This window comes from Columba livia, chromosome 18, assembly GCF_036013475.1.
Source record: "Columba livia isolate bColLiv1 breed racing homer chromosome 18, bColLiv1.pat.W.v2, whole genome shotgun sequence".
Taxonomy (NCBI): domain Eukaryota; kingdom Metazoa; phylum Chordata; class Aves; order Columbiformes; family Columbidae; genus Columba; species Columba livia.
In genome coordinates this window covers 1,946,917-1,974,623 of record NC_088619.1, presented here as the reverse complement: position 1 = coordinate 1,974,623, position 27,707 = coordinate 1,946,917, and the positions used below count along the sequence as shown (strand labels likewise).

Here is a 27,707-nt window from a genome sequence, read left to right as displayed (position 1 = left end):
TATTTTCAATATTGTGTTAAAGTCTGTTGTGATGCAGCGTTGCGTGGATGGATGTACGGCTTGTGTTTGCGTGCTTTAGGAAAGATGGTGTTGTCTTGAGCTTGCCAAAGTGTTTTTCATCCCTTCCACAAAGGCCCATTCTTTGTTGTCTCAAATTAGGATGAAATGCTTCCCCTTTCAGCTGCTTCCCCCATTGCTCTATGTCTATTTAAACCCAGGGCTCAGAGGCTTCTCTGCAAACAAGCTCTCATCCTTTCAGGTGGCATTTCCCTTTTCTCATTGTTTCTGGCACTCTGTACATGTGAAACTTCACAAATGTTTCTTCATTCTCGGTGTCTTTGTGTTATTAAACCTTGCAAATCGGTACACACGCCATGTGCAACCTCCCACCTCTTGCGGCTGTGTGACGGAGTTACAGCAGCTCCTGGGTGTGGAGGCTTTGCAGTCTGACCCAGCAAAGTCCAGCCTTGCAGACCCTGGCTTGGCTACATCCCTGCTGCTCCTCATCCATGTGCATGAATCCTGCTTGTCTGAGGGGGTTCCTGCTTGAGGTTTGCCTCCGCAGATCAATTAACTGGATTGCAATCAAAGCCCAGAAGCCTAAGGTGCCCAAAGGACTGGTTGTTAAATGCAAATTGTTCCCAGGTTTATCTGGTCTGAAAGCCAGTGGGTGTCTGAGCCTTTAGGGAACTTGGGTGGTGTGAAGGAATGGCTATGTGGGTCTAAACCCGCTTTTGCCAGTACAGGACACATCTAGAGCCTGGGGACCTCCTTCACGGTGTGCCCTGAGCTGCTGGATTGTGGCATTGGGTTTAGAAGTGATGACAGGCTGGCAGGTATTTAAGACGCCCCACCTGCTCCCTGTGGTGTCCAACCAGAACACTACCACGAGCAGGATGCTTTAGGATGCTGGGAGTAGCCTTCGACTCTGCAGAAGCTGGGCACCTGCAGTCACTGTCATGCCTCCTTGGCTCTTAGTGAAGATCTGAGCCAAAGGACCAGCCCCATCCACCATGATGCTCCTGCCCATCATGGGAGGGACCTGGGGCTGGACGGGGTTCAGGCTACATTGCTGCTTGAACTGTTACACCCCTTGCTCCTGTGATGTGTGACTGGAGGGATCTGGGGACTTGCTGCACATGTGGGAGACCAGCCGTGGGGCTGTGCCAACCTGGCTGGAGGTACTTTAGGGATGGAGTGCTCTCAGTGTCCCTTTCAGCTGCCAAACTGTAATCACTGTGCCAAGAAGAAAGGATGGATAGTTGTAGGTAGGGTCTTCATGTGAAGAGGATACCTTTCAGCTTGTCTTCTCCATGGCTTTTTGGGCCAAGGATGATCCAGTTCAGGGTCTTGCCCTTAGCCATGGAGCTTGGACCTTGCTTGTTGTGTTGGGATGGCCCTGAGCATTCCAGCCCCAGCATCTTCCCTTTGTGCAGCCTGTCTGTCTCCACATCTGCAGGGTTTGGCACGTCTGGGTTGCAGTGGTGGCCTCCAGCACAGCTTGAGCCTGCTTCTTCCCAGAGGCTTGGAAAGGTTTTGTGCCCAATGGCAAGTGCAGATGCTGCTGTGATATTTCAGTGCTGTGGGCTTTTTGAAGATGTTTGGGAGCTGAACAACATGGTGGGGTTGGCCACTGCTGGTCATCCTGTTGTTGGATGGATGCCCACCCCTTCTTGGTCTGTCTCTTTGTTTGGAGACTTCCTTTCTTCTTATTGATTATGATGGTGGTTCTGCGGCTGTAACGAGTAGTCTGGTCAAAGACGTGCTCACACCCTCCTGTGAGCTCTGGAAGCACATGAATCCCAGTTCCTTGGCCTGAGAGTGATGGGGAACAGCAAAACCTGTCCTTGCCATCATGTGTCTGTTGTGGTGCTGCAGTCAGCGGTGCTGGGAAGGGATTGAAGGTTTTGGGCAACCAAGCCAGGGACTGAAAAGGCTCCTGGGTTCCCAGCAGGACCTCCACAATGGCAGGAAGCAACTTCTAAAGCTTCCTTTGGATACACAAGGCCTTGGGGGAAAGATTTACTTGCTTGTTTATGCTGTAAGTTAATCTATTTAGTGGGTTTGGCATTAAAGCTCACAAAAAGCCCTCTGAAAATGGTCACGCCGCTTGTTTGTAGCGCTTTGTCTCTCACTCACTTTGTTTCACAGCTGGAGTAGTTAAGCAGAGAGACAGAGCCAATTGAAATCTCAAGTGTAAACGTGTTTTTCCGAAGAGGCTGAAGGACTTAGCATCAGCTCTCGCTGTCCTTCAGTGCAGGGGAGCTGCGGGGGCAGCGGGTCTGTGTGTGCTCTGTGCCACTCCGCTCCTTGCAGGATGGGGATGGTCCCTGGCCCTGTTGAGGCTAAAAGATGATTTGGCAATAGGAAAAAAAAAGGGGGGGGGGGGGGGGGAGGGTGTGACAGGACACAAAAACAAAAAACCACAACAACAAACAAAAAACCATCACCGTAAAAACCAATCCAGAACCCCACCCTGTGGAGTAGGGAGCAACATGGCATATATTTTGGGAGGGTCAGGAAGTCTTGGGAAGAGTTTGGAGAGGCACTAGAAAAGCTGAGTCAGTGGAACAAAGAATAGCTGATGAGAATTTTTCATGATATCACTGTTTCCCTTTGTGTTTGATGCTATCCTAAATATGATAGTGCCACCCACGTGTATTCTTGCACAGTAAAAATGGATTTTCCTCGAGGGCCATGTCCAAAGAAGCCCAATGCACACAGCAACCGTCATAGGAAGTGTGTGGGAGAGCTGGGGTTGAGGTCTGTACCCAGAGGTGGTTGGTGCTGGGCTCCCTCCCAAGCTGAGGGCTTTGTTGCAGGATCCTCAGTTTGGTAAGGAACCCAGTGTCTTTAGCCACAGTGAAGCCTTCAGCTTGGGAAGGAGCTCAGCATGGACCTCGTCCCCAGCTGTCCCACATGCTTTTGGGAGGGTGTCTCCTGCTGAGCATGGGAACACCTGGAGTCTTGTCCCCTTTGCCCCACATGAGTGGCCGTAAGACCCTTTCCACGGGGATGTCTCCTTTCGGTCTGTCCCACCAGGATGAGCAGCCACCCTGGGGAGTGTTGGGAGGAACCATTTGACACTGTTGTGTCATTCACTTCCTTCTTAGCAGGGACAGCTTGGGCTGCTGCCTTTATTTTGGGAAGCACCTTTTTTTTCTCTAAATGATGCATTTGCTGCTTTTGTTTTGGTGGTTTTTCCCCCTGGTTGTCTCCTGTGACACACAGCCACTTCTCTGCTGAACTTCCACCTTCCCTGGAGTTTCCGTGACATAGGGCTGACGGCATCCGGCACCCAGCACGGCTTTGCCAACCACCACCGCTATCTCCAGCCTGAATCTTCTTGGGGCTTAACTTGACACTGGGCTTGTAATGGGCTCTGATACTGGACGAAACTTTAACCTTCACTGCTGTGATAAAGACTGATACAAGCTAAAATTAACTCTTGCATCATGTGGTGAGGGGTTTTCATAGTTGGCTCCAGGAACAATTACAATTTCTCTCTGAAAAGCAAGTGTGTATAACTGGTCTTTTTTTACTCAGATCAGCCATGGCTCATTTCTGCTGTCTTTTGAGGAGAAAGATGGAGGGTTTTCTTACCCTGGCTGACTTTTGCCGAAGCCACTCACCCGTGGACTGGTCGTGGATGGGCTGGGGTTGCTGGTGTCCTGGGCTGTCTCTCTGCACCCATCGCGGGCTGGGCGAGAGCAGGGTTCGGGTGCCAGGGAGGTGATGCTGGCAGCAGAGGTGCTATTGCTGATGAAAGCCAGAGGAGGGGAGACGGGCTTGGCTTCGTGCTCCTGGCCAGAAAGCAAAGCACGGGCTGCAGAAACCTGCCAGCCTTAGTCTGGGGTGTCGGACCCTGGGGGGGTTGAACAGGCATGGAGATGAGGTTCTCAGGGACGTGGGTTAGTGCTGGTGTTGGGCTAATGGTTGGACTCAATGATCTTAAAGGTCTCTTCCAACCAAAATGATTCTGTGGTTCTAAGGTGGGCAAAGCATTGATGGAGGGGAGAGAAAAAGAAGCACAGGGTAGGGCTGGATTTTTTTTTTTCAGGAAGTTATTGTTCAGCATCAAGATGTACTTTGCAATAGTGAGGTCCAGGAAATTCCCACAGACTGCTGTAGCTGCTCCTCTGGCTGGAGGCAGGAGGATTGTCAAGGCAATGGGGACAAGGAGGGCAGATTGGAAGGGCCATCAGGACTGGCAGGGCTGCTGAAGGTCTCCCTGGCCTTATGGCAGGGACCACTGTCCCTCTGTCATTCAGTTTGAGTCTGGTTTTGCTTGTTCTGCCTTCAAGGACATGGGCACAGATAGGTCTCCCCTTTACAGCAGCGTTTCTGTAATGGAGTTTATCCCATTTCCCACCCCCAGCAGAGCAGGGCTTCAGTTTGAAGCTTGTCCTTCAGCATCTCCAGGAATGAGTCTTTTGCAGTTTCCTGCAGAAACCATTGCAAAAAATAATGGACCTTAATCTAACAACATTTCTCCCTGTGCCTTTCACTTCCCGAAGCTCAGTACTTGAACAGTTCAAGAGTATTGCACTACAGCAGCTAAAAATAATGGAATATGGAGATGAAAGGCTCAGCCCATGTTTTTAGCTGGAGATGAAGGCAGCATCTTGCCAATGGTAAGAGCATCTCCAATTGAAAGGGCCTACAGTGAGTCACTGGGGCTGCGTACAGATAAGTGTCTTTTTGGAGAAAGAGAGAAGGTACCATCGCAACTGTTCTCGGTGATGGCTCGGTGGGACTAATTTAGAGGTTTGTATTTCTCGGCATCAAAATACATCACAGCTTTAAAGGGGTAGTGAGTGGAATTCCCCTGTTATCTGTTTGTCAAGAATACACTAGATCTTGTCCTGAAAAATGGTAATTGTAAAAAAGAACATTTTAAAAATAAGTCAAGAGGAAGTCTCAGTTTGCAGAATGGGTGGTAGGGAGCTTTGCAGATAATTCTGCACTGGACACTATCGCACTGTTGTGGTTTCAGTTTCCCCTAAGTGTTGCTGCTCGGGTATAAAGCTGGTCATGGTCTCAACGTAGCTGCCTGTTCACATCGCTAACCTTGCAGCAGGGGAGATGTTCAGTTACAGAAAGTCCCAGAGTAAGTTACAAGTACCTTCTGCTTGTATGAGTCTGTGATGTATCAGCTTGTATGTATCTGTGATGTCTCTCTGACCTACTGACCACCCTCCTTCTAACCCACCTCAGGTACCATTGGCTTCCTGGCCACAAGGGCACAGTGCTGGCTCATGGTCACCCTGCTGTCCCCAGGACCCCCAGGTCCCTTTCCCCTACACTGCTCTCTAATAGGTCATTCCCGAGCTTACACTGGAACCTGGGGTTGTTCCTGTCCAGATTCAAGACTCTACACTTTTCCTTGTTATATTTCATTCAATTTTTCCCCGCCCAGCTCTCCAGCCTGTCCAGGTCTCTGATGGCAGCACAGCTTCCAGTGTCAGCCGCTCCTCCCAGCTTGGTGTCACCAGCAAACTCGCTGACAGGCACTCTATTCCCTCGTCCGAGTCATCGATGAGTGTATCGAATAGTACTGGTCCCAGTACCGACCCTTGTGGGACTCCACTAGATACAGGCCTCCAACAACATAAAGGCGGTTTCAATCTGAAATCACTAAAATTTTGTTGTGGTTGCATTTTGTACATTTTAGGGGCAGTCCCACCTGCTTGTCTAACTTATTAAAAAATGACTGAAAGAAACCTGTGACTCAAGAGAGGAGAGGCAGCGACAGCCCCAGCAGCAGCATTCGGTGATGATATGATCTTCCCATGGGCACTTGGGTGCCGGGGCCTTCCTGGCTCCTCTGCCATCACTTCAGATCCTGCTTACCCAGCCTTAGCAGGTTGGGCAACAGATCACATCTTCCCTCCGGGAGTGATGGGGAGGCGCTTGGTTATAGGCGCAGTTCAGCTGATTTCTTCAGTAACCTCAGGTGAGGGTCCACGGCTGGTCCTGCCATGGCTGGTGGGAATTTTGCTACTGGCTGAAGAGCTAATGCAGCTTTGGCGTGGAAATGAGACCTCTGCTGCCTTGGCCCACACACCACTGGTGTCTGTGACTGTCTTTTGCTAGCCCTCATGTGCTCCAAGTAACTAAGTAACGGTGCGTTTATTCTAGATTATCAGTACTCTACTGTAGTTAATCTGTGAAATAACCCGGTAAAATTGACCTTGGGCAGTTTTAAAGCACACACTCCGTCTTCAAAGGTGGAAAGAACTCTCTGGTTTTACAGCAGAGACTTTATAGTGGTGCACTTGTAAAGCTTTCTTGGACCAGTGGTTTATTGAGAGCTGCTCATGCCAGCCTCTGGCACTGTTCCTCAGAGCTTACATCTGGTTGCCCAGAAGTGGAAGTCTAGTGAGGAGTCCTGGGGACCTTGAACAGACAAAGTCACTTGCAAAAATGTTGGCTTCTGCTTTTTTTTTTTGTTATGAATCAAATTTTGGGGTAAAGAAGTGAAAGCTAAACTGAGTCTATCGCAATTTCCGTGTTCCCATTATTGCACTATCAGAGGTTCTTACGGGCTTTGAAACATTTGTTTGTGCAACTGCTGCCTAATGAAGGAAATGTGATTATTCCCAATTTGCATGTGGGAAGCTGCTTAGGAGAATAAGGGTGTGAGTTTTCTTGGTAAGGACACCTGCCTAAAAATCTAGGCCTCTGATTTAACTTAGTCCATGGGCTACCCCTGAAAAGCGGTTCAAGTTGGATGGGATGAGCTGACCTCCATACCAGGTGCTCCTTCTGTCTGTAGATGTCGATTTGCTTAGAGGTTCACCTCGTTTTTGCATAGGTAAAGTTAGAGGCAACAGATCCTACCCCTGTGATAGACCCGGTGTCACCATGGAGCTTTGTGGCAGAGCAAACAGTTGATGTGGCTTCTCCACAGTTGCTGGATGCTTTTTTTGCTCAGTTATCTTGCCTTGGATTCTATTGTGGTTTCTTTTTTGGCTCAGGATGATAATCCTGAAGTTGTAAGAAACAAGAGACCAAGAGCTTTGGCTGGTCTGTTTTGCCTTGATATGTTTTGTTGGGTGTGCAGTGGGTTCACAAATGTTTTCAGGATGTTAGAGGCTTTCTTCGTTTTGCTGTGCGCTTTGGTGTGCCGGTAAGAGCCTTGGTGGGGATGCCAGCAGAGCTGCTGGTGGTCCAGGGTGTTTGGAGAAGAAAGGGTCAACCACTCTGGCAGAAAGTCATCCTGCATATGTATAAACCCCCTTCTGGACCTAAGCCCAGTGCACCTGACTGAGCCGTCAACCAGCTCTGGGTGACTTAATTTCATCTGAATCCTTGTAGTGATCAAGCATTTTGTAGGCAAATAATGGCATGGTTTTCTTCTTTAGATGGTGGTGAGTGTTGACTTGCATCCCCCAGTGGTTCCCTCCCTGAGCAGCTGCACCTGGGGCATTTTTTGGAGGGGAACCAAGTTATCCTGCTTAATCGACTCATCTGGCAGGGTTGTCCTGCTCAGCAGTGGTGAGACATGAATTATCCCTTCCCTTGGTCCACTGCTCTGAGGTTGCAGCTGGTTGATGCTGTTGATGTCTGTGCCAGCAGTGCGGGAAGTCCTGACTTACCCCGGTGCCTCCTCGCCAATAACTTGTACCCAGCGGAGGAAGCTCTGGAAGAAGGGGCTGGTTAGGGTGGACTCAGGTTATGAGCTTCTTGAGGAACGATCTAGATAGGTCAGGAAAGTGAATCTGACCATCTGTATGACCAATCAACTTATAACTTTCATGAGCCTTAACTAGTCATTAAAAAAGGCTCCATCTGTCAGATTCAGGGCCCCCCCATCATCTGAAAGGCTAAGGCTGCATGTGTCTGCTGAGGAGCATGAATGGCCACTCATAACAAAATGCAGATAAATTTTCCATGTAGTTTATCACAGAAGAGCAAATATTGATCACCTCTTTTACTTTATTTTTCTCGAAGCCATCAGACTGCTGGACAGTGGCCTTGCAAACTGATGCGTTACCTTCTAGGGACTCAATGTGCCCGTAGAGCCCCCGCTCAGTTTTGCTGTTCACGAGGATTTGGTCCATCTGAGAAAGTACATTTTCCCTGGCGTGTTCTGGGGAGGTGCGAACCTCTGCGCCCTTAGAGACAGCGGATCTTGTGATGGCTCCTCTGTGTTCTGTTTTCTCAGCAACTCCCAACGAGGTGCGAATTATGGATGTTGCGTTTTGACCTTGTGACTGTTAATATGTGTCTCTCTGCTAATTAATGCACTGTAATTCCTGTGCTAGCAGATATTACCTCTAAAAATATCTAGAGGTGCCTCTCTGGTGGTAAGGCCACGGCAATAAGTTTTAAGCAGGGAATATGGTAAGGCCTGATCCACTCTTTAGCTGTGCCGCAGAAAGCTTCTGGTAATGGGGCTTATCAAACTCTCCTGGGGAAGAGAAGCAGGAGATTTCACGCTCTAAATGGTGATGACATTTGTGTTGATGTCAGCGGAAACCCAAGCTGTATGGCTGTAAAGAAAGCTTGTGGAGTGATGCTTGAATCTGCCGTCCACGCTGGAAGACAGACCCAAGCTGCTTGGGTAGAGCGTAAGCCCTGCCCTCCATTCCCATGCTGGGCAAATGGGGGGAAACCCTGGTGATGAACAGTGGAAAGAGTCTTTCGTTCACATGTTTGTCAGTGGCTGGTACATAGCTGTTCCTTTAGCATCCAGGTGGGAAGAGTCCAGCCCATTGTGTGGGAAGGAACAGATCTGTTGGCTGCTCTGGATCTTCTCTCCCCATCACTAGACATTGCTACGTGGCCAAGAGAACTGACCCCCTTTAAACAAGCAGACGGGGCCCCAGGGTTGCTTGAGCCCAGCCTTGCTGTATGTGTTTTCATTTAGTGAAGCACAGACAGTCATTGCTTGGCCCTGGACTGCTGCGTCCACACATCTCTCCTTCCCCAGCCTCTCCGTCGCCGAGCCACATGTCCTGCTGTGGTATCTTGCAGACTCACGAGCGCCAAGGGACAGCACAGTTATTTCTGACCAGATCATTTGTGTGCGGTCTTTATTTTTGTATTTTCTCGAACACAACTGTTGAGTTTCCTGGAACTGCTTGGCCCAAACCAGAGTCCTTTGCATGTTAATAACCTCACAGCTCGTTTGTGCAGCGTGGCGGGTGCCACGTGTGGCTCTCGGATGTTGCAGGAGAGTGAAATCATCCTCCAGAATAGGAAGCGGTGGCACAACTTCCCCCCGGCTCCAGAGCACTTCTCTTTTTGGCACCAGCATGCGGGAAGGCGAAGTAAGAAGATCTCTGTTGAAAATGCAGAAGTGCAGGTTGCTCTTGGAAACCATCATGAGCCCGCGGCGGAGCCCTCGGCTTCGGCCAGTGGGGAGGGGTATGTTTTTGTGAGGATGGATTCAGGCCGGTGGCTTCCTCTTCAGATGGGAAGTCTCCTCGGTGCGTAACGAGAGGCAGAGGATGGGTGGATTGTAGGCTCTGCAGGTTTCGCTCCAGAGAGTTGCTTTCTCCAGTTCTTCTGCCCTTGGGAACGTGTCCCTGCTTACCCGTGTGTTGTCTTCGATGTCAGCCCCGCTCATTGTGTAATCCCACAGGGTTATTCCTGCTTTTTGTGATGATTTGCCTTGTGCTACTGGAGAGGCGGAGCCATTGTCCAAGCCCCGGCTGTGCTCATTCAGATGCTGTTGACTGTTTGCAGCGGGCGCTGCTGAGTTTTTGGCTGGAATTTTCTTTGACCCCATTCGATTACTGAGTCCTACATGCTCAGCTGTGGGGCAAAAAGAGCATAGGGAAAGTGGCTCATGCAAAAACATCTGGAGCCAATGCATTTCCAGATACACAGATGACTTTCCAAAGTCACACGGCAGATCCTGCAGTAGACCCCCCACAACATATTTGAGAAGGACTCAGCCGTGGTGCAAGGCACCTGATGGGGTGTGCGAGCCCATGTGGGGACAGTAGAGGTGGATGCATGGGGGAAAGCAGATGACATTAAGGACACGCTATGGGTGAAGATGACTGAGGGTCACTTTGCCCGTGTGGGCTCCTGGGTCCCCCGCACAACCTCAGCAGATCTTTCCTCCTCCAGCCTGCGCTGGGCACAGGTGTTGCTGCAGCTCCGGGAGCTTTGGTGGGTCTGGTGGAAAGAAGAGCCTGTGTCCCCACCAAAGAGCCATCGCATCTCTTAGCTCGGCTCTGCTGCCTACTGGAGCACGATGTTTCTCAGTCTGTTTAGAGAGATGGTGAGGTTGGGAGGGGCTGGAAGAGAAGCTGTTGTTGGGAGTGCTGTCTAGAGAGGAGGTGCCGTCACGAGGGAAGTGTCTGTGTGTGTTGGCAGTGAGAACAGGCAGAGCGCAGCGGTTGTGGGTCTGATGCTACAGCTGGTGCAGGACCTTCGCCGTCTTTTCCGAGATCTACCAGGGCTTTGCCCCGACACCTTGGGTGAGTTACTTTTTCTCCTCTCGGTTCTTCTCCACCTTTTTTCCTGCCAAGGGCACACAGGAACAGTGAGTCCACGTCTTTGTGGCCGTAGCACAGGCTGCCACCACCATTTCTGCCCGTGAAGGATGTGAAGTGGGACAATCCATAACTGACAGTGCTGGGCTACAAGATGTCCTAGTGCAGATGTGTTATTCCTGCACGTTGTGCTTCCTCTACGGGAGCTTTTCAGCAAGACAAGGACTAGATATAAGAAGATATACGATAGATAGACGATATAAGAAGATATAAGATAGACGATTTTGGAATATATATATACACGCACACCCCAGATGTAAGAAGTTTGTAGCCCTGGTTAGAAGTGTCTGTCCACTCTCGTATCATTGACATCTTCCAACAAGCAAAAGCCCTGATCTAGATCAGCTGCTGCTGGAGGACTGAAATTCTACAAGTAGGGCTGTTCTGCTCTGCTCCAAGCTGAAATGGCCAAGACCAGAGTATGGGCTAAAACACGTTCCGTTTGGGCAGATTGTAGGGTGTTTTCAGGTTTTCCTGCCTCGGGCTTGCTAATATGAGCAGCTGTGGTTCAGCTCCCGTCACTTGCTTGGTTGAGTTGTGAATCTCAAGCCAAGACAAATGGCTGCAGCTTTCTGCATGAGAGGGCGGGGGAAACTCGAGCATGGAGAGCATCTCCCCGGTGATATTTTTCCTTGAACGGGGGACTTCTGCCTTTGAAAGTCAAAGCAAAACCTGAAGAACCACCCCCATCCCGTCGTGACAGTGAAGTCCACGTGAGTGTTGCTGTCGGTGTGTCTGCGGGGCCGGATTTCCCAGCTCTCGGTGTAGCTGCAGCCGTGTTTGTGTTGGGTTAGTGAGCTGCTGTGGTGCAGGTTTGATTGCAGACAGGCAGAGCAGCTCTGCCATGATGCAAACACAATTATTTGGATGTTTAGACGCAGTTCTTAGTACCCAGATCACTGCTGAAACTGCTGAACTTCTAAGAGGATGTCTTCATTTGTGATGGGATGAAGGATCATGGTCTGTAGCACTGAATGATAAATGTTTTGTCACTTTGACAGTAGATTTAAACCCAAATCTTCCATATCCCAGCAGGCAGCCTAGTCTGCAAGGCCATTCTGTCCTTGCCAGGGGTACTGCAGTGGTTTAGGAGTGATCCTGGGAGTGGAGAACATCAAAGAGATGAAGCAAAGGCTTTGTTTGACACCGAAATTTTCAGCGGGGAAAAGTTTCATATATAGGGCAACAAAGATGATTAAGGGAGTGGAGCACCTCCCTTATGAAGAAAGGCTGAGGGAGCTGGGTCTCTTTAGTTTGGAGAAGAGGAGGCTAAGGGGGGACCTTATGAATGTCTATAAATATATAAAAGGTGAGTGCCGTGAGGATAGAGCCAGGCTCTTCTCGGTGGTAAACAATGACAGGACAAGGGGTAATGGGACCAAGCTGGAACACAAGAGGTCCCACTTAAATTTGAGAAGAAACTTCTTCTCAGTAAGGGTGCCAGAGCACTGGACCAGGCTGCCCAGGGAGGTTGTGGAGTCTCCTTCTCTGCAGACATTCAAAACCCGCCTGGACATGTTCCTGTGCGACCTCACTTAGGTGTTCCTGCTCCAGCAGGAGGATTGGACTGGATGATCTTTTGAGGTCCCTTCCAATCCCAAACATACTGTGATACAGGACTGAAGTTTCTTCCCCAAAGCAGAAGGCAGGAGGTAACGGGGGCAGCCTGTGTGCCTCCTGCCAGCCTTGGAGCATCGCTGGTGACGGGAGGTGACAGCCGGGAGCCCGTGCTGCTCCGGTCCCCGTGGGCTGAGCTCCTGTCTGCCGGCGGTGCCTTGTTCTGGGGCTGAGAAGCTCCTCCAGCCTGGGGGGCATCTGAAAGCTCCACGTTTCAAAGTTTTTGTTTGTTTTTTAATTCCCCAGCTCTAATTTTAACAGCCGCGCTTTGGAGAAGCACTTTGAAGCCTTAATTGCAGTTATGAATCTTCCTCTGTTCCCAAGTTTCCCCTAATTGGCTTCCTGTGAGAATTTACAGAGCTGGTAAAAACAAAACTGCTGTTTTTTGTGAGGGAGTTGGTGGTCTGAGATTCCTGAGCCCAAACAGAACTCGGCTCAGCTGAGGCTTCTCGTGCGCTGCCTTGCGCTGCCGCGATCGGACCCGCGGCCAGGCGCTCACAAGGGCGGCATTATCTACAGCGTAAGCTGATTTACATGCTTGCATTTTGAAAGTGCTAATCTATTTGGATTTTTTGGTACTTCCCCCTCCCTTTTCCTTTTCAGCCCTCTCTAATCTCCTGTGCTCTCTGCCAGGTTCCCAGCTCCCTTGGCTGGAATAGGCCCCAGCTAAATCCTTTATCTGTCTATTTGGCAACCCTGGGCGAAGTAGTTAGCAAAAGAATGACACTTTTCCTGGCTCATTAATTAGATTTACTGACCTGAGTGGTTGCTGCTGTTGCAGTAGTCTGGACAAGGCAGTTCTGTATTTTGTTTCTTAGGAATTTGGGGTTTTGAAAAACTAGCGCTCTAAGGAAGCTCTGGTACTAGTGGTCAAATCCGTGATCCCCTGCAGGTACTGCTGTTGAGAAAAATGTGGTTTTGTCTTGCATAGCTTTATTTCTGCAATTTACTGCTGCCTGAGCAGTTCCGATTGCCTGTCATTGTTTTACTGCTCAAAAACGTTGAGGATGGGTATCTGGGTACTGTGCTCTCGAGGAGCCTGTGGCAGGATATCTCGGTTAAGGCAAGTGGTTCTTGTGGGTTAGAAAGAAATAACCTCTATGAAATATTAGGATGTTTTAGTGTATTATAAATACACTTCTTGATGTGTCCTGCTCTGCCAGCCCTACCTGCGAGGGCTATAAATGGGCTTGTGAAGGCTACATTAGGAAATAAAAATAACAAGTTGAAAGAAAATGCTGCTTTATCTGCCTGACGGAGCACGTTGCAGCAGGAGCCGCTCTCTGCTTTTGGAGGAGGAAACTGAGGCACAGAGAAGTCACTCGCCATGCCATGGCACCAGAGCTCTTGGTTTCTATTGCGGACTTTCGGTTCCCTCTGTAACCACCAGACAACACTGGCCTTTTTTTGGCTTGAGGTCTGTGTGCGAGGTGAGCGTTGGGGGTCTTGTCATCTAGTCATTTTGTCATCTCTTGCAAGCAGGGAACCCAGTGCCAGGGCGCTGGGGCACCCTGTGGGTGCTCGTGGCGTTGATGTGCTGCTGCGGCTGTAATCCTGTCTACAAACGGGCATCTTGGAGGCACCAGACTGGGGGTTGCTCAGCCTGTGCTGGGGACAAGGGGAAGGGTCACTCCAAAGAACGGCAGTGCTAAACTGGGCAGTATTTAAGCTCCTTGTGTATAGGGCACTGTATTTCTTGGTGTAAACGTTTAAAATTAATGACTTGCCCATGGCCGGATAGGGTAAAATCCTGATAGATATGTCTTGCACGTCTAAAGGGGGTGGTTCTGCCTTGGTCTTCTGTTCCTTGAGATTGCAGAGACTTTCCTTGTAAAGTGATATACAGGAGAAGGTTGGAGTCAGGTACATGTGGAGCAGCAGGTGTGGAAGGGGGTGCTGCATGACGTGAAATAGGACTTTCTGGAGAACAGGAGCTGAGGGGAGCCCTTCTGATCTCTGAACTGCCTGAAAGGAGCTTGGAGCCAGGGGGGGTCGGGCTCTGCTCCCCAGGAACAAGCGCCAGGAGCAGAGGAAACGGCCTCAAGTTGCGCCAGGGGAGGTTGAGGTTGGATCTGGGGAACAATTTGTTCCCCAAAGGGCTGTGGGGCATTGGAACAGGCTGCCCAGGGCAGTGCTGGAGTCACCAGCCCTGGAGGGTTGGAGAGACGGATGTGAGGTTCTCAGGACATGGGGCAGTGCCAGGGGTGGGTTATGGTTGGACTCTATCTTGAGGGTCTTTTCCAACCAAGATGATTCTGTGATCTCGGGAGGGTGATCCTGTCCTGGCACAGCCCGCAGTGCTGGCGGCTCCATGCAGCCCCGTGGCTGCTCCAGCCCGTGCCCAGCGCAGGGTCTGCCCCATCAGCTGCTGTCGCTAGACAGGAGGGGGTCTGTTCCTCCTTCCCTGGTCACTGCATCCCGTCTCTGGCTGGGAGCAGTGGGTGAAGTGCTGCAAAGCCTGTGCTCATGGAGAGGAGGTCAACGCTCTTAGCACAGGCTTCCTAAAGTGACTCTCTCTATTAACTTTTATTGTGCTATGTCCAACGGGAGACAACTATTTAAAACCTCTGAAGGGAGGAGCGTGTTTGGCAGTTTTTAAAAGCCAGGGTTGGTGCCAGGTTCAACAGCCAGACCCAGCCAGGCTGCCTGGGGAAAGGGCTTTGCTGTCATATCCCTGGCTTCTGGAGCCACGCTGCCCCTGCGGCTCCGGGGCATCTGTCTGTGACTGCCCGCAAAACCACCCGCGGATGCTGTATCTCCTTGTTAGATGTCTCATCTCGTTACCCTTCCTGCAAACTCATTTCAAATTGGGCTGGCTTGTGCCTTGGCTGGTACAAAGAGCAAAACCCAATGGTGATTTGGGGCTGGCATCACTCATGCTTGTAAAACTGATCACAGCGTTTAGAGCCGAAGAGCTGCTGTAGTTACTGGAAGGAGTTTTGTAGGCAAAGAGCTGGAGGAGGAGAGCAGAAATAGCTGCACAACGTCAGAAAGCTGTGACCAAAAGCAATTCGCACTTAACCCACTGGAGAGCTGCCCTCTCAGAAAAGTAGCAAGTGTTTATCTAGCAAGGACCCACCGCTGGCAGAGGCAAATTGCCTGCTAATTGGTCTTTCTGCTGAAGGCAGAGGGGTCAGGCCAGCTAATTAGCCAGGGCTTTACATCTCCCCAGTTAATTTGGAGTGCGGAGCATGTTCCCCGAGGGAGGCGGGTGTCCCAGGTAGGTGACCCGATCGGTTCTGTGCCTTTTGATCCCTCCCGGGGGTGAGCTGGGAGCTGGCAGATGTGAGACACCAGCTCGAACTCTGTCTGTCAAAATCACCCCACAGTCATTTTTGAAGTTAAAAGCAAAGAAACAACTCGAAGTCTCCCTGGAGGTAAGAGAGAAAGGGAATATGTTGCTGCCGGCCCATGAGATCTGCTCCAAGCCTCCCAAAGCTGCGTGCCTGCAGAGCAGAGGGCCTTCCCTTTGCTGAATCTCTGCTGTTTCTTTTTCTTCTTTTAAAGAAATTTTTCAAAAAAGACCGATCTAGGCACTTCTCAGAAATAAGGAGCAGTCCCCGAGTGACCTGATAAACTCAGGTGTGATGCTTGTCCTGCCACAGTCTTCCTGGGAGACCCGGGCAAAGTCACTTTGTCTTTCTCCATCAGTCTCGGTTCCCCATAGCTGCATGGATAGTAGTGTGGTTTTCTTCCTCGGAGGGGTGATTCGAGGATAAGGGCATTAAATAATGTCCAGTTCTGGTGCTGAGGGAATGGGGGGGTGAATAATACCCAAAGATTTTGGCTCCTGGGGGAAGCTGGTGCTAATCTGGGCTTTGGGAATCAAGTGTTTCAGCCTTAGGACTGTGACGTCTGGTTTCTCCTGCACAGCTTGGAAACTGTATTTTTTTTATTAACTCTAAAAGTTCTGCCAGCATTGGGGCTGTTTCCTCATTCTGTTCATAAAGTGGGATGTGTCCATCGAAGGGGCTCTGCCCAAACCCTCGCCCCTCACAGGGCTCTAACGCCGATCTGAAGCTGCTCCAGGAGGTGGCTGTGGCCAGCAGGACGGTGGGAACCGCTGGGCATAAAGTTGGGAATGCAGGAAAAAAATTATGGGAATGGAGAAGTTTGAGGCTGGCACCCATACTGTGAGGGTGCAGGGTGGGAGTGAGGGACCCGCAGCCTTCAAACTAAGCTCAGAGCCAGGCAGGGAGGGCGTGGAGAGGAGTACCATTGGGCTGCTGTGATTTTTGGGGGCTCGGTCCTAGTTTGCTAAAAATACACCTTGTCGTAGCCCAGCCCCTCCTCGGTGAGCAGCAGGAGTTGTGTTTGTGAGCTGCAGCTGGAGTGGAACTCGCTCCCATCTGTGCTTGTGGCTTGGGGCTGCGAGGGCTTGGGCTTTCAGTACCTGAGAGCTGCCATCGGCCATGGGAGGTGCCACTGCTTGGTGTGGGGTACCATTGGCCATTGTGGGGTGCCATCGGCCTCAGCCGCACACCCAGCATACCAAAAAGGGGCTCTGAGCTCTCCTCCAGCCCCTGGGAGGGGGATGTGGCTGGTTCTGCTCAAGGGGGTCAGCACTGTGATGGGAACGTAGGGGGAGCCTGTGGCATCAGTGTCCCTGTGTCCTTCAGGGGTGCTGCTGTCTCTGCGGGGCTAAAGGGCTTTTTCTGTTCTTCTGGGACCTAAAATCAAGGAGCATCAAATTCCTTGCCCACAGGCCACCTCTTTGACTGCTGTTTGTCTTGGTCAGAGGCGAAGGGCCCTGGTGAGGAGCCCGTGAGGGACATGACCAGGAGGTCTTTGCTGGCAGCATCCTCCTGATGAAGCCCATTCACATCTGCTTCGTGCTTGACACTTGGAGGAAACCCTGGCAGGTGGGACCGCAAGAGGATTTGAGTGCCCACCACCAGCAGACCTGTCAGCTCCAGTGGCGCCCCTGGAGTTACCCTTTGCCATGAGGACGCACTTGGGTGACAGTTTGCTGATTGGCTCCCCACTCCCAGACAGATGCTGGTGACAAATCCCATTGTCACTTGAACTGGTCTTCCAGTATGGAGAGCCTGTGGGGGCTCTGCTTCATCCCAGCAGACCTGTCCCTGCTGCCCCAGATTTGGGAGGGTCGGACATGCAAGGGCTGTGCCTTCATACCAGGGGCTCCTGAGTGCTGGTAATCTCTGTTCCTATTTAGCTTAAAAACAAAGGATGTGGGGGTTAATCTGATCATAGTTTGCTTTGGGCTTGGGGTCTTTGGGTTTTTATTAGATAAGAAAATTCAAGCGCGTGAAGTGTTGGGCTGATTCGGACTTCAAAGCAATCCCCATGTTGTTCAGACCAGGTATCGCCATTGCAACACAATTTTAGAACAAAGAAAGAAAATAGAGAGAAAACTAAAACCAGGAACCAGCAGATGAACAATACTGCGGTGCTGCTGGCGCGGGGCTGAGCTCCTTCCTGCTCACAACCATCTGGCGAGTCTGCGCTGGGGCTCGGGAGAGCCCATTTCTCCTGGTCAGCCCTTCCCAGCAGGGAAATGATTGAAAAGCTTTTCATTCATAAAAAAAAGCTTAGGGTGTGAGCGGAGCAGCCGGCTCTCCTCCTCCGAGCGCGCTCTGCTGATGTGGGCAAGACGTTTCTCCTGCCCGTGCCAGGGGGTTAGTGCCGTGTCCCAGCACCGAAGAAGCCACGAGTGTTTCCATAGTGGGGGAAGAAGCGAGCAGCGATGGCCGGGGAGCTCGGGAGGCGCAGGAGCGCGGGCAGTGCTGGGGATACAGCTGCTCGGGGATGCTGGAACCAGCACAGAGCACCCGGGGGGGCAGGTCCCAGCCTTGGTACTGGTGTTCCCAGCCAGTGCCATTGAAAACAGGTGCAATGCTGATCCCACCAAGCCAGCTCTCCCTGGGTGCTCATTGCAATGTGAAGCTAAACACTGGTGAGTGGAGGAAAATGTCTCTCATTTGATCAGAAATGAGAATTTTGGTTGTTTTTTTTTTTTCTTTCTGGCTTGATTTTTACTTTTTGAATCACAGTCTGATGAGTGCAAACAGTGTTTCGAAATGATGAGTTGAAAGGTTTCGTTCTGAGTCCTCGGGTCCCCCCCCGCTCTCCACTCCTCGTCTTACGTACCCTACGAGCAGATGCATTTTGCTGAAACCCAGTTCGATTCACTGAGGAATCTGCTTGCCTTGAAACAGTTTCTCCTATTATTTTGTTCTTTTTGCTATGTTCCTCGCAGCCCTGGTTTTGCTCCTACTGTGACCTAATTCGGTGCTTTCATTGCACACCCTTCTGAAAACTTGACCCTAAAGCAGCGTCTCCATTGCTATCGGGGCTGGTCCTAAAGCCACCCCACAGTCTGACCCACAGGTGGGACATGGCAAAGCTGCATCCTCGACAGCTGGTACGTGATGCTTGTGCTGCCAGTCCTGCTCCTGATGCTCTGAGAGGTTTGCAGCTCAAGGATAGCAGATCCCGGAGCGAAAGGTGGCTAAGGTGAGCAGTATTGGGATGCTGCTTGTCATATTTTTAGGTTTTTTCTTTCTTTCTGTGGAACCTATGTCTCTGAGTCTCCAAAACAAAAAGCCATTGCAATTTGGAGCTGATGCTTCTTTGCTCCTCTTGGTTTTATTTTCTTGGAGTTCACAGCGTCTTCATCTTATAAGCCTTAGCCTTAAGCACGGGCTGCTAATGCAGGTAATCTTGGGGATGGAATTTGGGAAATCCCATTGAATAATTCCCATTTACAGCAGCATGAAGGGCTTGGATGAAGGTGTTTGTGTGGAGCTGACACGTCTTAGGCATTTCTCAGCTTCCTGTTGGCTTTCTCTTCTGATCCCCTGAGCCGGGGGTACTTAGTTTGGCTGAACAGAGAAAAGCTGTACCAGAGAGCGACAAACCGCTTGTGATTGCCGCTAAAAAGCGCTGGTACTGTGGGATCTACAGCCCAAATCCACTTGCCCTACTTCACCAGAGCTTCGAAATATTTATCCCCAGCGGCCGCAGAAGTGTCTCCCCCTGGGGGTTGTTCGCACGGTGGAGCTGGGGCGGCCGTGCAGAGCTGTGCCCCAGGAAACCCGCTGCCCGTCACCATGCAGTCCCATCACCACGCAGTCCCATCCAGCTCTCCATGCATGTCGTATTTTATTTCTTTTTATTTTGGTGGTGTCGCTCAGGGCTCCGTGATGCCTAGTGCTGTCGGCCCCCACGTCACACGTGTGTGTGGGGAGGTTGGTGGTTGCTCTGTTCCCCTCTCTCGCCCTCCCTGGGCTGTGCTCTCTGCATCCTCTGCAGCGCCTTCGTCCTTCCTGAGAGCACAGCATCAGTGTGGCCTGTGATGCCGGGCTGGGAAAGTCACACAGAGCAATAGAAAGTGGATCCTGCTCTGTGTTCAGGAGAGTCCCTGTCTGGATTTGTAACTTCTAGCCCCCCTTGGCTCCCCCGGCACAGCCCTGGGGCGCACAGTGCTCCCTGTCTCCAGATTTTAGCTGTTGTCTGTCACCTTAGATGCTTTCTTGGTGGGTGTGTTGTTGCAGGCAAAGTACTAGACACAAAATTGAGGATCAGAGGCTGTTTATTACAGGAAGGGGACAGAGTGGTTTCCCTTGTTTCTGCCTCTCCTGGATGTTTGGTTTTTGTCTCGCCCCCAGCTTGGACAATGCTTCATCCTTCGTTTGCAGTATGTTTTTAAGCTCTTTTCTAAGCTTTCCCCTCTGACCACAGATGTTTTCTGCTGCATGCTGGTGTGCTGTGTCCATGGTCAGCAGAATGAACCGTACAGACCTGCAGGTGTTAGGTGAGACTTAACTTTCAAGCTGTCTTGCACTCTGCTGCTTAGGGATGTTTTCTGTACCCTGCTCTGGACTATATGTTGGCCACCACTGTGCCTTCCCATGGAGCTGTTTTCTTTCATGAATGTGTTTTGTACACTCGTTTGGACTTAGAATTACAGAATCTTTTTGGTTGGAAGAGACCCTTAAGATCATAGAGTCCAACCTAACTGTAGCACTAAACCATGTCCTTAAGAGCCTCATCTGTACACCTTTTAAACCCCTCCAGGGATGGTGACTCCACCACTGCCCTGGGCAGCCTGTTCCACTGGTTCACAACCCTTTTTGTGAAGAAATGCTTCCTAATGTCCAATCTGAACATTCCCTGGTGCAACTTGAGGCCACTTCTTTCTGCAAAGAAGTGTTTCATGGTCTAAGCCTATAGGCTGGGCTCACCCAGTCCAGCTCCGCTCAGCCACCAGCTGAGTGACCGCATTTGAGCTCTGGAGCTTCATCACTTTGCCTTTAGTGGCGATGGACACGTGTGTTCTGGCAGGGGCACAAGTGACCATTTTAGAGACCCCCCAGCACAGCCCCGGGTAAGCAGTTCACAAAGCGGTGGCTGAATTTAGCTGTCGGCAGTTTGGTGAGATGAATCACATCTTGTGTTTCGGTTTCTCGGGCTGGGCTGAGCCGCGCGGCCTGCACTGCTGTGCCCGATGGAGACTGCCCGGCTGGCACCGGAGGAGAGCAGGCAGCCAAACCTGGCCGTGAAACCTGGGCGCTGCTTTGCCCCCTTTTTGTTACCTTCTGTAGGTGCTGTTTGATATTAAAAGGACTCCGAAACTGCTTTTGCGCTTTAGGTGGTTTCCCTGCTTTGTGGTGGGAGCCTCTCGTTCAGCCGGGTTCTCAGACACAGTGAGAACAAGGAGCGATCTCTGCCTCTTAGTAAGCTTTCCAGTTCTCACTTTTTTTTGGTGTAAGCGAGGCTTTGCAGTTTGGCAAGACAACAACATTGCCCGGCTGCTCGAGGACTCGAGTCCCGCAGTGCTGCTGTGCGCTGCAGATCTTCATGTTGAGGGACCTGCCAGGCTGGTACCACTGATAAACCAGATCTTCATCTCCTGCTGTTAGCGCTTAGGGATGACCTGCACCACAGGGAAGTAACACCCCTGAGCACAGTTGTCCTGTGGGCACAGATGCTGTTGTTATTCCAGAACCAGGTTTTCTTCTTGTGCTGTGAGTTTTACCTTCTGCTTTAAGACGAAATCACTGTTTAAACCTTTCTTTGCCGTTTCACTTCCAAATACTGCAGTTCACTCAAAATCCTGCATTATGTGTAAATCCCACAGCAATTTTAAGGTTGTCTGTGCATATAATGGTTTGTTGCTCATCTATTACATGAAGACTTCTTATGTGTGCTTCTCCAGCTGTCCCAGAGCAGGGGGCTAATTGCTGTGAAAATCTTCTTTGCAGAGCAGTTGAAATAGGTTGCAGCAGTTGCTGGGATCTCCCAGTGGACAGTCCCATCCCTCTCAGCAGACACGCGTGGCTGTAGCAGGACACCTGGAACGTGCAGCTTGCCAGCGATGAGCTGGGCGGTTCGTTCCTGGCTGCAGTTTTGCGTATCGATGTGATTGCTGAAGCTGGACGGGGCTCTGAGCAACCTGAGCTGGTGAAGATGTCCCTGCTCATGGCAGGGGGGGCACTGGGGGAGCTGGGAAGGTCCCTTCAACCCAAACCGTTCTGTGGTTCTGTGATCCCTGCCATGCCTTGGTGTGCTCTTCCTCCTGAGGGTAAGAACAACTTTCATCCTTGCTCAGCGGGACAGGAACCCGAGGCCCTATAAGGCCATCGCGTGGTACCAGGGTGTTTGGATGGTACACGCTCCTTTGTGAGCACCCTGAAAGGATGTTTGTCAAACCAGTTGCCTCCTGGATCTTTTGATATGCTGCCTTTGTGTGGTTTGAACGAACATCTTATCGCCTTCATCTCCCTGCTCTTTGCAGAGCACTTACTTGAGTAGTAAACACATGAAGGGTGAAGTTTGAATCATAAGAATTGCAAGTTGTTGCCCCGATTTCTACCAAGACCTCCTCCAGCTGCTCCCTCTCTCAGCTCCGAGTTTCTGTCTTTGGCTCCTGCATGGGGTGTAAAGGAGGCAGTAAAATCCTGCAAGTTAAGGATAGTTAAAAACCAAGATTTCTTCTGTAATCTAAGAATAACAGACACTTTCATTGGAGGAGCAGGTAGCACATGGGCACAGCTGCATATCCAGCTCCTCCCAAAGCTCCTGTGCTGCCTGTTACCTGCTGCCCATTTTGGGGATGAAATGGAGGGTTCAGAAGGCTGAGCTGTAGCTCGAGAGAGATGATGATTTTGCTGGGGTGCTTGTATGAGGAACTTACCCTGAGAAAAGCACTGGTTACAACCCATTTGCTTTAATTCCCAGTTGCAGCATAAGACGAAGCTCCTTTTTTCTTTAGCCTCATCACACTTCTTGCCCCAAGCCCTACTGCAGCAGGGAGCCGGCACTGAGCCACCTCGTCACACAAACCCATGCGTTACCATCTCTGCAAGGCAATCCATGTCCCTCCATCCCCTGTGATTGCCAGCAGTCCTGGGCAGCATGTTTATGACCTGATCCCATGAACCAAAGGCCTTGTTTTTCTGCTGTTTCCTGCCCGGGATGCTCAGCTGGCAGCCTCAGAACAATCAGGACAGGAAAGGGCATTATCCTGCCATCAAGGTACCTGGGGGCTTCCTCCGGTGCTGGTGGAGCGATGTCTTGCTTCCCTAACACAAGGACCCCTCTGAGAAGGTAGAGGACTTTCAGCCAGGTCCTTTCCCACCCATGGGTGTCTCGAGGAGATGCTGCTGGGATTTGCTGTCATGGAAAGGGAAATCTAAGCTTATTACCTGGCCGCCTGGGTTTCCTCTCTTGGGAGGGGTGGATTAGAGCAGAGCAGGACGCTGCTGGTGGTGCCTCCCCGGGACATCGTGGTGGAGCTGTCTGCGGTGGGTGAGCAGGGATTTGCCCTGCTGGTTGGATCGGAGGTGGTTGGTGTCCCAGGAGAGGGTAATCTAATTCCCTTTGTCTGGGAACACCAACTTTGGACTTGACCTTTGAGGTGCTCTAATGGTGGGTGTCCTGGGCTCTACCACTGCAGGAGGAGATGTCCTTTGGATGTTCAAGATGGGACTCATGTGGACCTTAATACAAGAACAGTGCTTCTCCCTGCAGAAAAGCCCGTGTGACCCCCAATTCAGCTTCTCACATGCCCTGTCCCCTCCATGTGGGAACTGCGAGTGGCCTCGGTCATCTCCTGGGCTTGGCTGCTGTGTGCAGAGGGACCTTCTGTCCCGGGGCAGCATCATCCTGGGCAGGAAGGAGTTGAGGTGTTCGTCCTCACTGGGATACTGAGCAGGAGAAAAGCCATGAAAGGGAAAGGCCCCAATGTGATCAATGCAAGTGGGGAACCACAGTCTGTCCCAGCTGAGCGGAAAGTCTCTGTCATGGCGCTGTGACACCCTGAGGGATTCCTGTGCAGAGATGAATGAAGACTTCTAGCTAAGCAATCTCAGATGGAAATTCTCTAGACATCTTGCATCCATGGAAGGTGCTGTGACAATTTCACAATCTTAAGATACTTTCCAAACGGAGCTTTTGTGTGCTGTGTCTTTTCTCACTCATTTTAATAGTTATTTTTTTGTTGTTAGAAAATTATCAGGTGCCTTTTGGGCAATCAGGCTTTTTAAGGGGGTGGGTTTGACTTGGCCCCATGCCCATGATGTGGCTAATTGTTGGCCATTCGACAAAAGCAGGACAAAACCTCGAGGCAAATTGGTTTCCCTCAGAACATGAGAATCTTAAACCCAGAGGGTTTAAGTGTTGTCACTGCTGTGGCTGGGAGGGCTGTGATGTTACCGGCATGATGCAACGTTAACGACAGCAATCCTTGCTTTCTGCCTGCCTCGTCCTGGAGCTGTTTGTGATCTGACCGCCCCCCGTGCCCTGGTTGTGGTTCCCGAGTTCCCGGTTCCCCTCTCGGTCTCCGTGGGTTCCTCTTGCCACCTCCATCACAGCGATGTGCGGATGTGCTGTGCTGACGGCCGGCCTGCGTGGCAGAGACCGAGAGGAAGGTGTTTCTGGGATTTGCAAGGGTGGGTGTTTATCTTGCTCAGTCAGCTCTGTGTATGGACCAGAGTGATGTGAGGTGATGCGGACTCCCTCTACGTGAGATGTAACTATCTTCTTGCTAGAAGTCCAGTCCTTTCTGGCTGTGCTGATGCTGCAAGTGGCCCGAGGGTGACATGGAGGGTAAGGAACGTGCCTGGAGAGCTGGAGACGTGCCTTCTGCTCCCAGCAGGAAAATTGCTTAACCTTTCCAAACTTTGGCTTCTTTACCTCTTAAATGGCAACTGTATGGTTCACAGAGTGCTTTTAAAGTGCAGAGTTACTGGAGAAGGGAAACCAATCTCACCTTGGAGAACATTCAGGGTTTGAAGTCCTGCAGCTTGATTTTGTAGGGCTGGAGTACAATGTATGAGCGAGATGTGGTGGGATAAAGCCCTTCTGCTTGCTTTGTTCAGCTCGTGCTACGACTTTGCAGAGCAGGGTGGCAGTCAATCTGGCCACGCTTTTCTGTATGCAGTGCTCGCTGAATGGATTTAGTCAGTGCCTTGTCCAAGGGTGATATTTAGTCATTGCCTGAGGATGTTCCTCACAACTGCTGTGGTGTCCCCTCTGTTCCTGCCTCCTAGGAGCAATATCTCTAGGGTTGAACAGATGTGTGGGTACCATGTTGCATTGCCTGCAGAGCTGCTGTCAGGAGATCTGTGACAAGCCAATGTCGGAAGGTCTCTTGTTATCCTCCTTGTTGTTTTGTGTCAATTGGTCCATCAAAACCCTCCTTTCTTCCCTTGAGTGGTGGTTGTGCTCTCTCAGAAGCACTATTGACACCTGGGGAGAAGGCAGGGAAACCCACATCTTTCGCAACACGTTGCTGTGCTTGGAAATGCGGAGAGCAGCCTCGGTGACGAAGGTGTCCCTGAAGGCTGCCGGGCCATCACCGCTTGTAGCGTTTGTGCTGGGCGCTTGTGAAATGTGACCACAGGCAGTTCACTGCGCCACCCCTTCCACCCGCTCCCAATAGCTTGCACCTTGCCGTTTTGCCAAAGCAGCTCTGCTTTAGCAGCTCTGTTACTGGGAGACGATGAAGGGACAGATATTTTCCGCGCGGAGTTGCCGAACACTCTCATGAACTGTTGCAAAGCATCACTTAAAGACTTTGACCTCAGCACTTGTTTTTTCTAGTGCTCTTGAGATGCTTAACAGAGCTCCTGGGAAAGTCTGATGACGTGCTCCAGAACTGTCCCTGCCTTGTCATTTTGCACAGTGTGGGTGGGAGGGAAGGGAGAGTTTGGGGAATAAACAGTAGAAGAGATTGAAAAGTTTCTGCTTGGTTGTGGTGGGCAAACAGAGTTTTCTCCCACGAAAGGTGCTTCCGTAAGCACTGCCTTGGGAGAGGAGGTTTAGGTTCATGTGTGGTCTGTAGAACACCAGGAAAACAAACAAAAAAACAACAAGAAAAGTTTGTGTTTTGTGGTTTGAATGTTATGGTAATATCTTTGCCATATTTTGTCCTTAAATTCCCTGCCTGTTTCGTGTTGGGCTTTGGGAAGGGATGGCTGGGCCGGAGTGCAGTGAGGAGCGTGTTCCCCTCTGAGGACCGAGCTGTGCTCTCGAACATGCTGACGTGCGGGGAGAAGTATTTTTGTGAGCCGGGTGTTGTAAAGGGTGCTTATGAGTCACGCCGTGCTCGTAGTTACTGCTTTCCTCTTGCCGCAAGTCATGACTAAGGTGCTGATGTGCAGATTCCCCGCTCATTCAGTCCCTGGTGCCGTGGTTGAGTGCTTCTTGGGTGTTCCTTGTGCGTGCACAGTGCATGGATAAAACTTTTGGTGAAGACCATCATAACAAGCTGTGCTAGCAGGACAGAAGAGGCCGGAGCCCATGAGCCGCTTTAAGGTAAGGGAGAGAGCTTGAATTTGACAGGGCAGTGGTTCCTTGTTGTGCATTTGCTTTAATCTCTTTGGAACCATCAGCGGCTTCTCTCCAATGCAGGAAGGTCCGAGCGGTGGGGCTGGAGCTGGCCTGGCTGCTCCCTTGGCTCTCAGGGAGCTCCAGCAGCCGGTGCAGCTTTACTGAACCTTTTTTGGGGAATTACTAGGAATTAAGCGGGGCTGGAGGTGGCCAAGCTGAGGGGCCAGGTGGAACATCTGCCGAGAGGTTCTATCACAGCAGCTTTTGCTCCTGCCAGGGTGCAGGTGGGGAGCTGGGATGGGTGCAGCCACCATTGAATACTGAGCATCAAATGTTGACCAAATAAGCAAAGAACTGAGCATTTTGGGGTAGTGTTGGGAACTGCACGAGCATGTGGCGTATGTATAGGAATGTGCTGTGCAGGATGAAAGCAAATGCCTTCTTGGCCAGTGTTTTTCTTAGTATTGGAAGGTTTTATTTCTTCTTCTGTATTATTTTTGTGCATTTGCGTTGCCTCTAACCAAGAGGCAATGAGTTTTTGGGATGAACCCTTCTCTGTGTGTTGGGAGAGGGGATGTCCCTGCCCAGGGTTGCTCTGGACACCAGGTCTGTCACCCCAGGGGAGGTGGGAATCAGAATGTTAGGGATTGGAAGGGACCTTGAAGGATCATCTACCCCGGCATTTCTTGGATTGGCCATGGGTGGGCAGATCTGAGCAGTGAACCTTCTGGGCAAGTTGCTTTTATTTCCGTGGTGTCCCAGACAGATGCATATAAACTGAGTGGGATAAAACCTTCCTCCCCCAGCACGGTCTCTGCCAGCCCGAGGTTTAGGTTTGCACCCTGAGCCATGGAGCAGAGCTGAAGATGCCCCGAGCCGCGTTGTGAAAAGCTTGCAGCCAGGCACGCAATCCACAGTTTCACAATGTTCTCGGATGTTGGGGCTGAGCTTCCCTCTGTATTTTCCTGCATTGCCACAAGGGCATGTGAACCTTTTCTTCCCGTTGGCTGGTGTGACAGTGAGGTGACAGCACTGGCAGCTTTCCTGGCTAGCATGGAGTTGGCACTTGGGAGTGCGTTTGTGACCATCACCAGTGGACTCTAAAGCTGTCAAGGACAATCCGTGTCTAACACAAGGAGTAGGAGCTTGGGCTCTGCTGTCAGTTTTCCTGTGTTGGACCAGCTGATCTTTTGAGGTCCCTTCCACCCTGGGCTGTTCCATGGTTCCCATCCAAGTCCATTGCAAGGTGCTGCAGCCGTAATCTCTTGCAGCATTATCTTTGATGGAGGCTAACCTGAGACACCTCCTTGCCACAAACATGTGAGTGGGACGATCAGTCCCGCAGACGGAAGCTGTGGAAGGCAAATAAGCCTGCGGCAGGTCAGGGAGCGGATTCCTTGGCCCCACAGCCTCTCATGATGGGGTTGTAGATGTGTGCACCTCCTTTGCTTTGCCAAAGTTGGGAGGGATTGAGGGAGCAGAGGGGAAGATGACAGCCAGCACGTTGGGGCGCGTTGTTGGCTTTGGTGTCAGAATGGGTGACAGGAGGCAGTAACAGGGTGACGATTCACCAACGAGCATCTTGTCTGCACTACAGTAGAAGTGTCGCAGTGTGCTCTTTCTTGAGCTTAACTAAAGTGCACTAACTTTCTTCCTTCTTTCTCTTTAGGAGATGAATTAAGATGCAGCACACCACGTGCACAGAGGACAGGATCTACCACGCACTGGAACGATGTCTACACGGGCTTAGCAGAGATGCTTTCTCCAGCAGATGGGCTG

General features: G+C 51.0%; 1 protein-coding gene across 7 annotated transcripts in view; it reads left to right on the top strand.

Annotated features, from left to right (window-relative positions):
- The window catches only part of PIK3R5 (phosphoinositide-3-kinase regulatory subunit 5), a 61,698-nt gene that overhangs the window by 4,794 nt on the left and 29,197 nt on the right, over window positions 1-27,707 (top strand). For 3 of the 7 annotated variants that reach the window (XM_065034402.1, XM_065034398.1, XM_065034403.1), the window contains exon 2: window positions 27,598-27,707. In XM_065034402.1, coding sequence (XP_064890474.1) covers window positions 27,611-27,707 — 97 coding nt within the window. In that variant the 5' untranslated portion in view covers window positions 27,598-27,610. Of the gene's footprint in view, window positions 1-2,401; window positions 10,440-10,460; window positions 11,228-25,389; window positions 25,914-27,597 lie in introns of those variants that run through there. The other 4 variants (XM_065034405.1, XM_065034399.1, XM_065034401.1 and 1 more) reach the window with 4 other exon arrangements.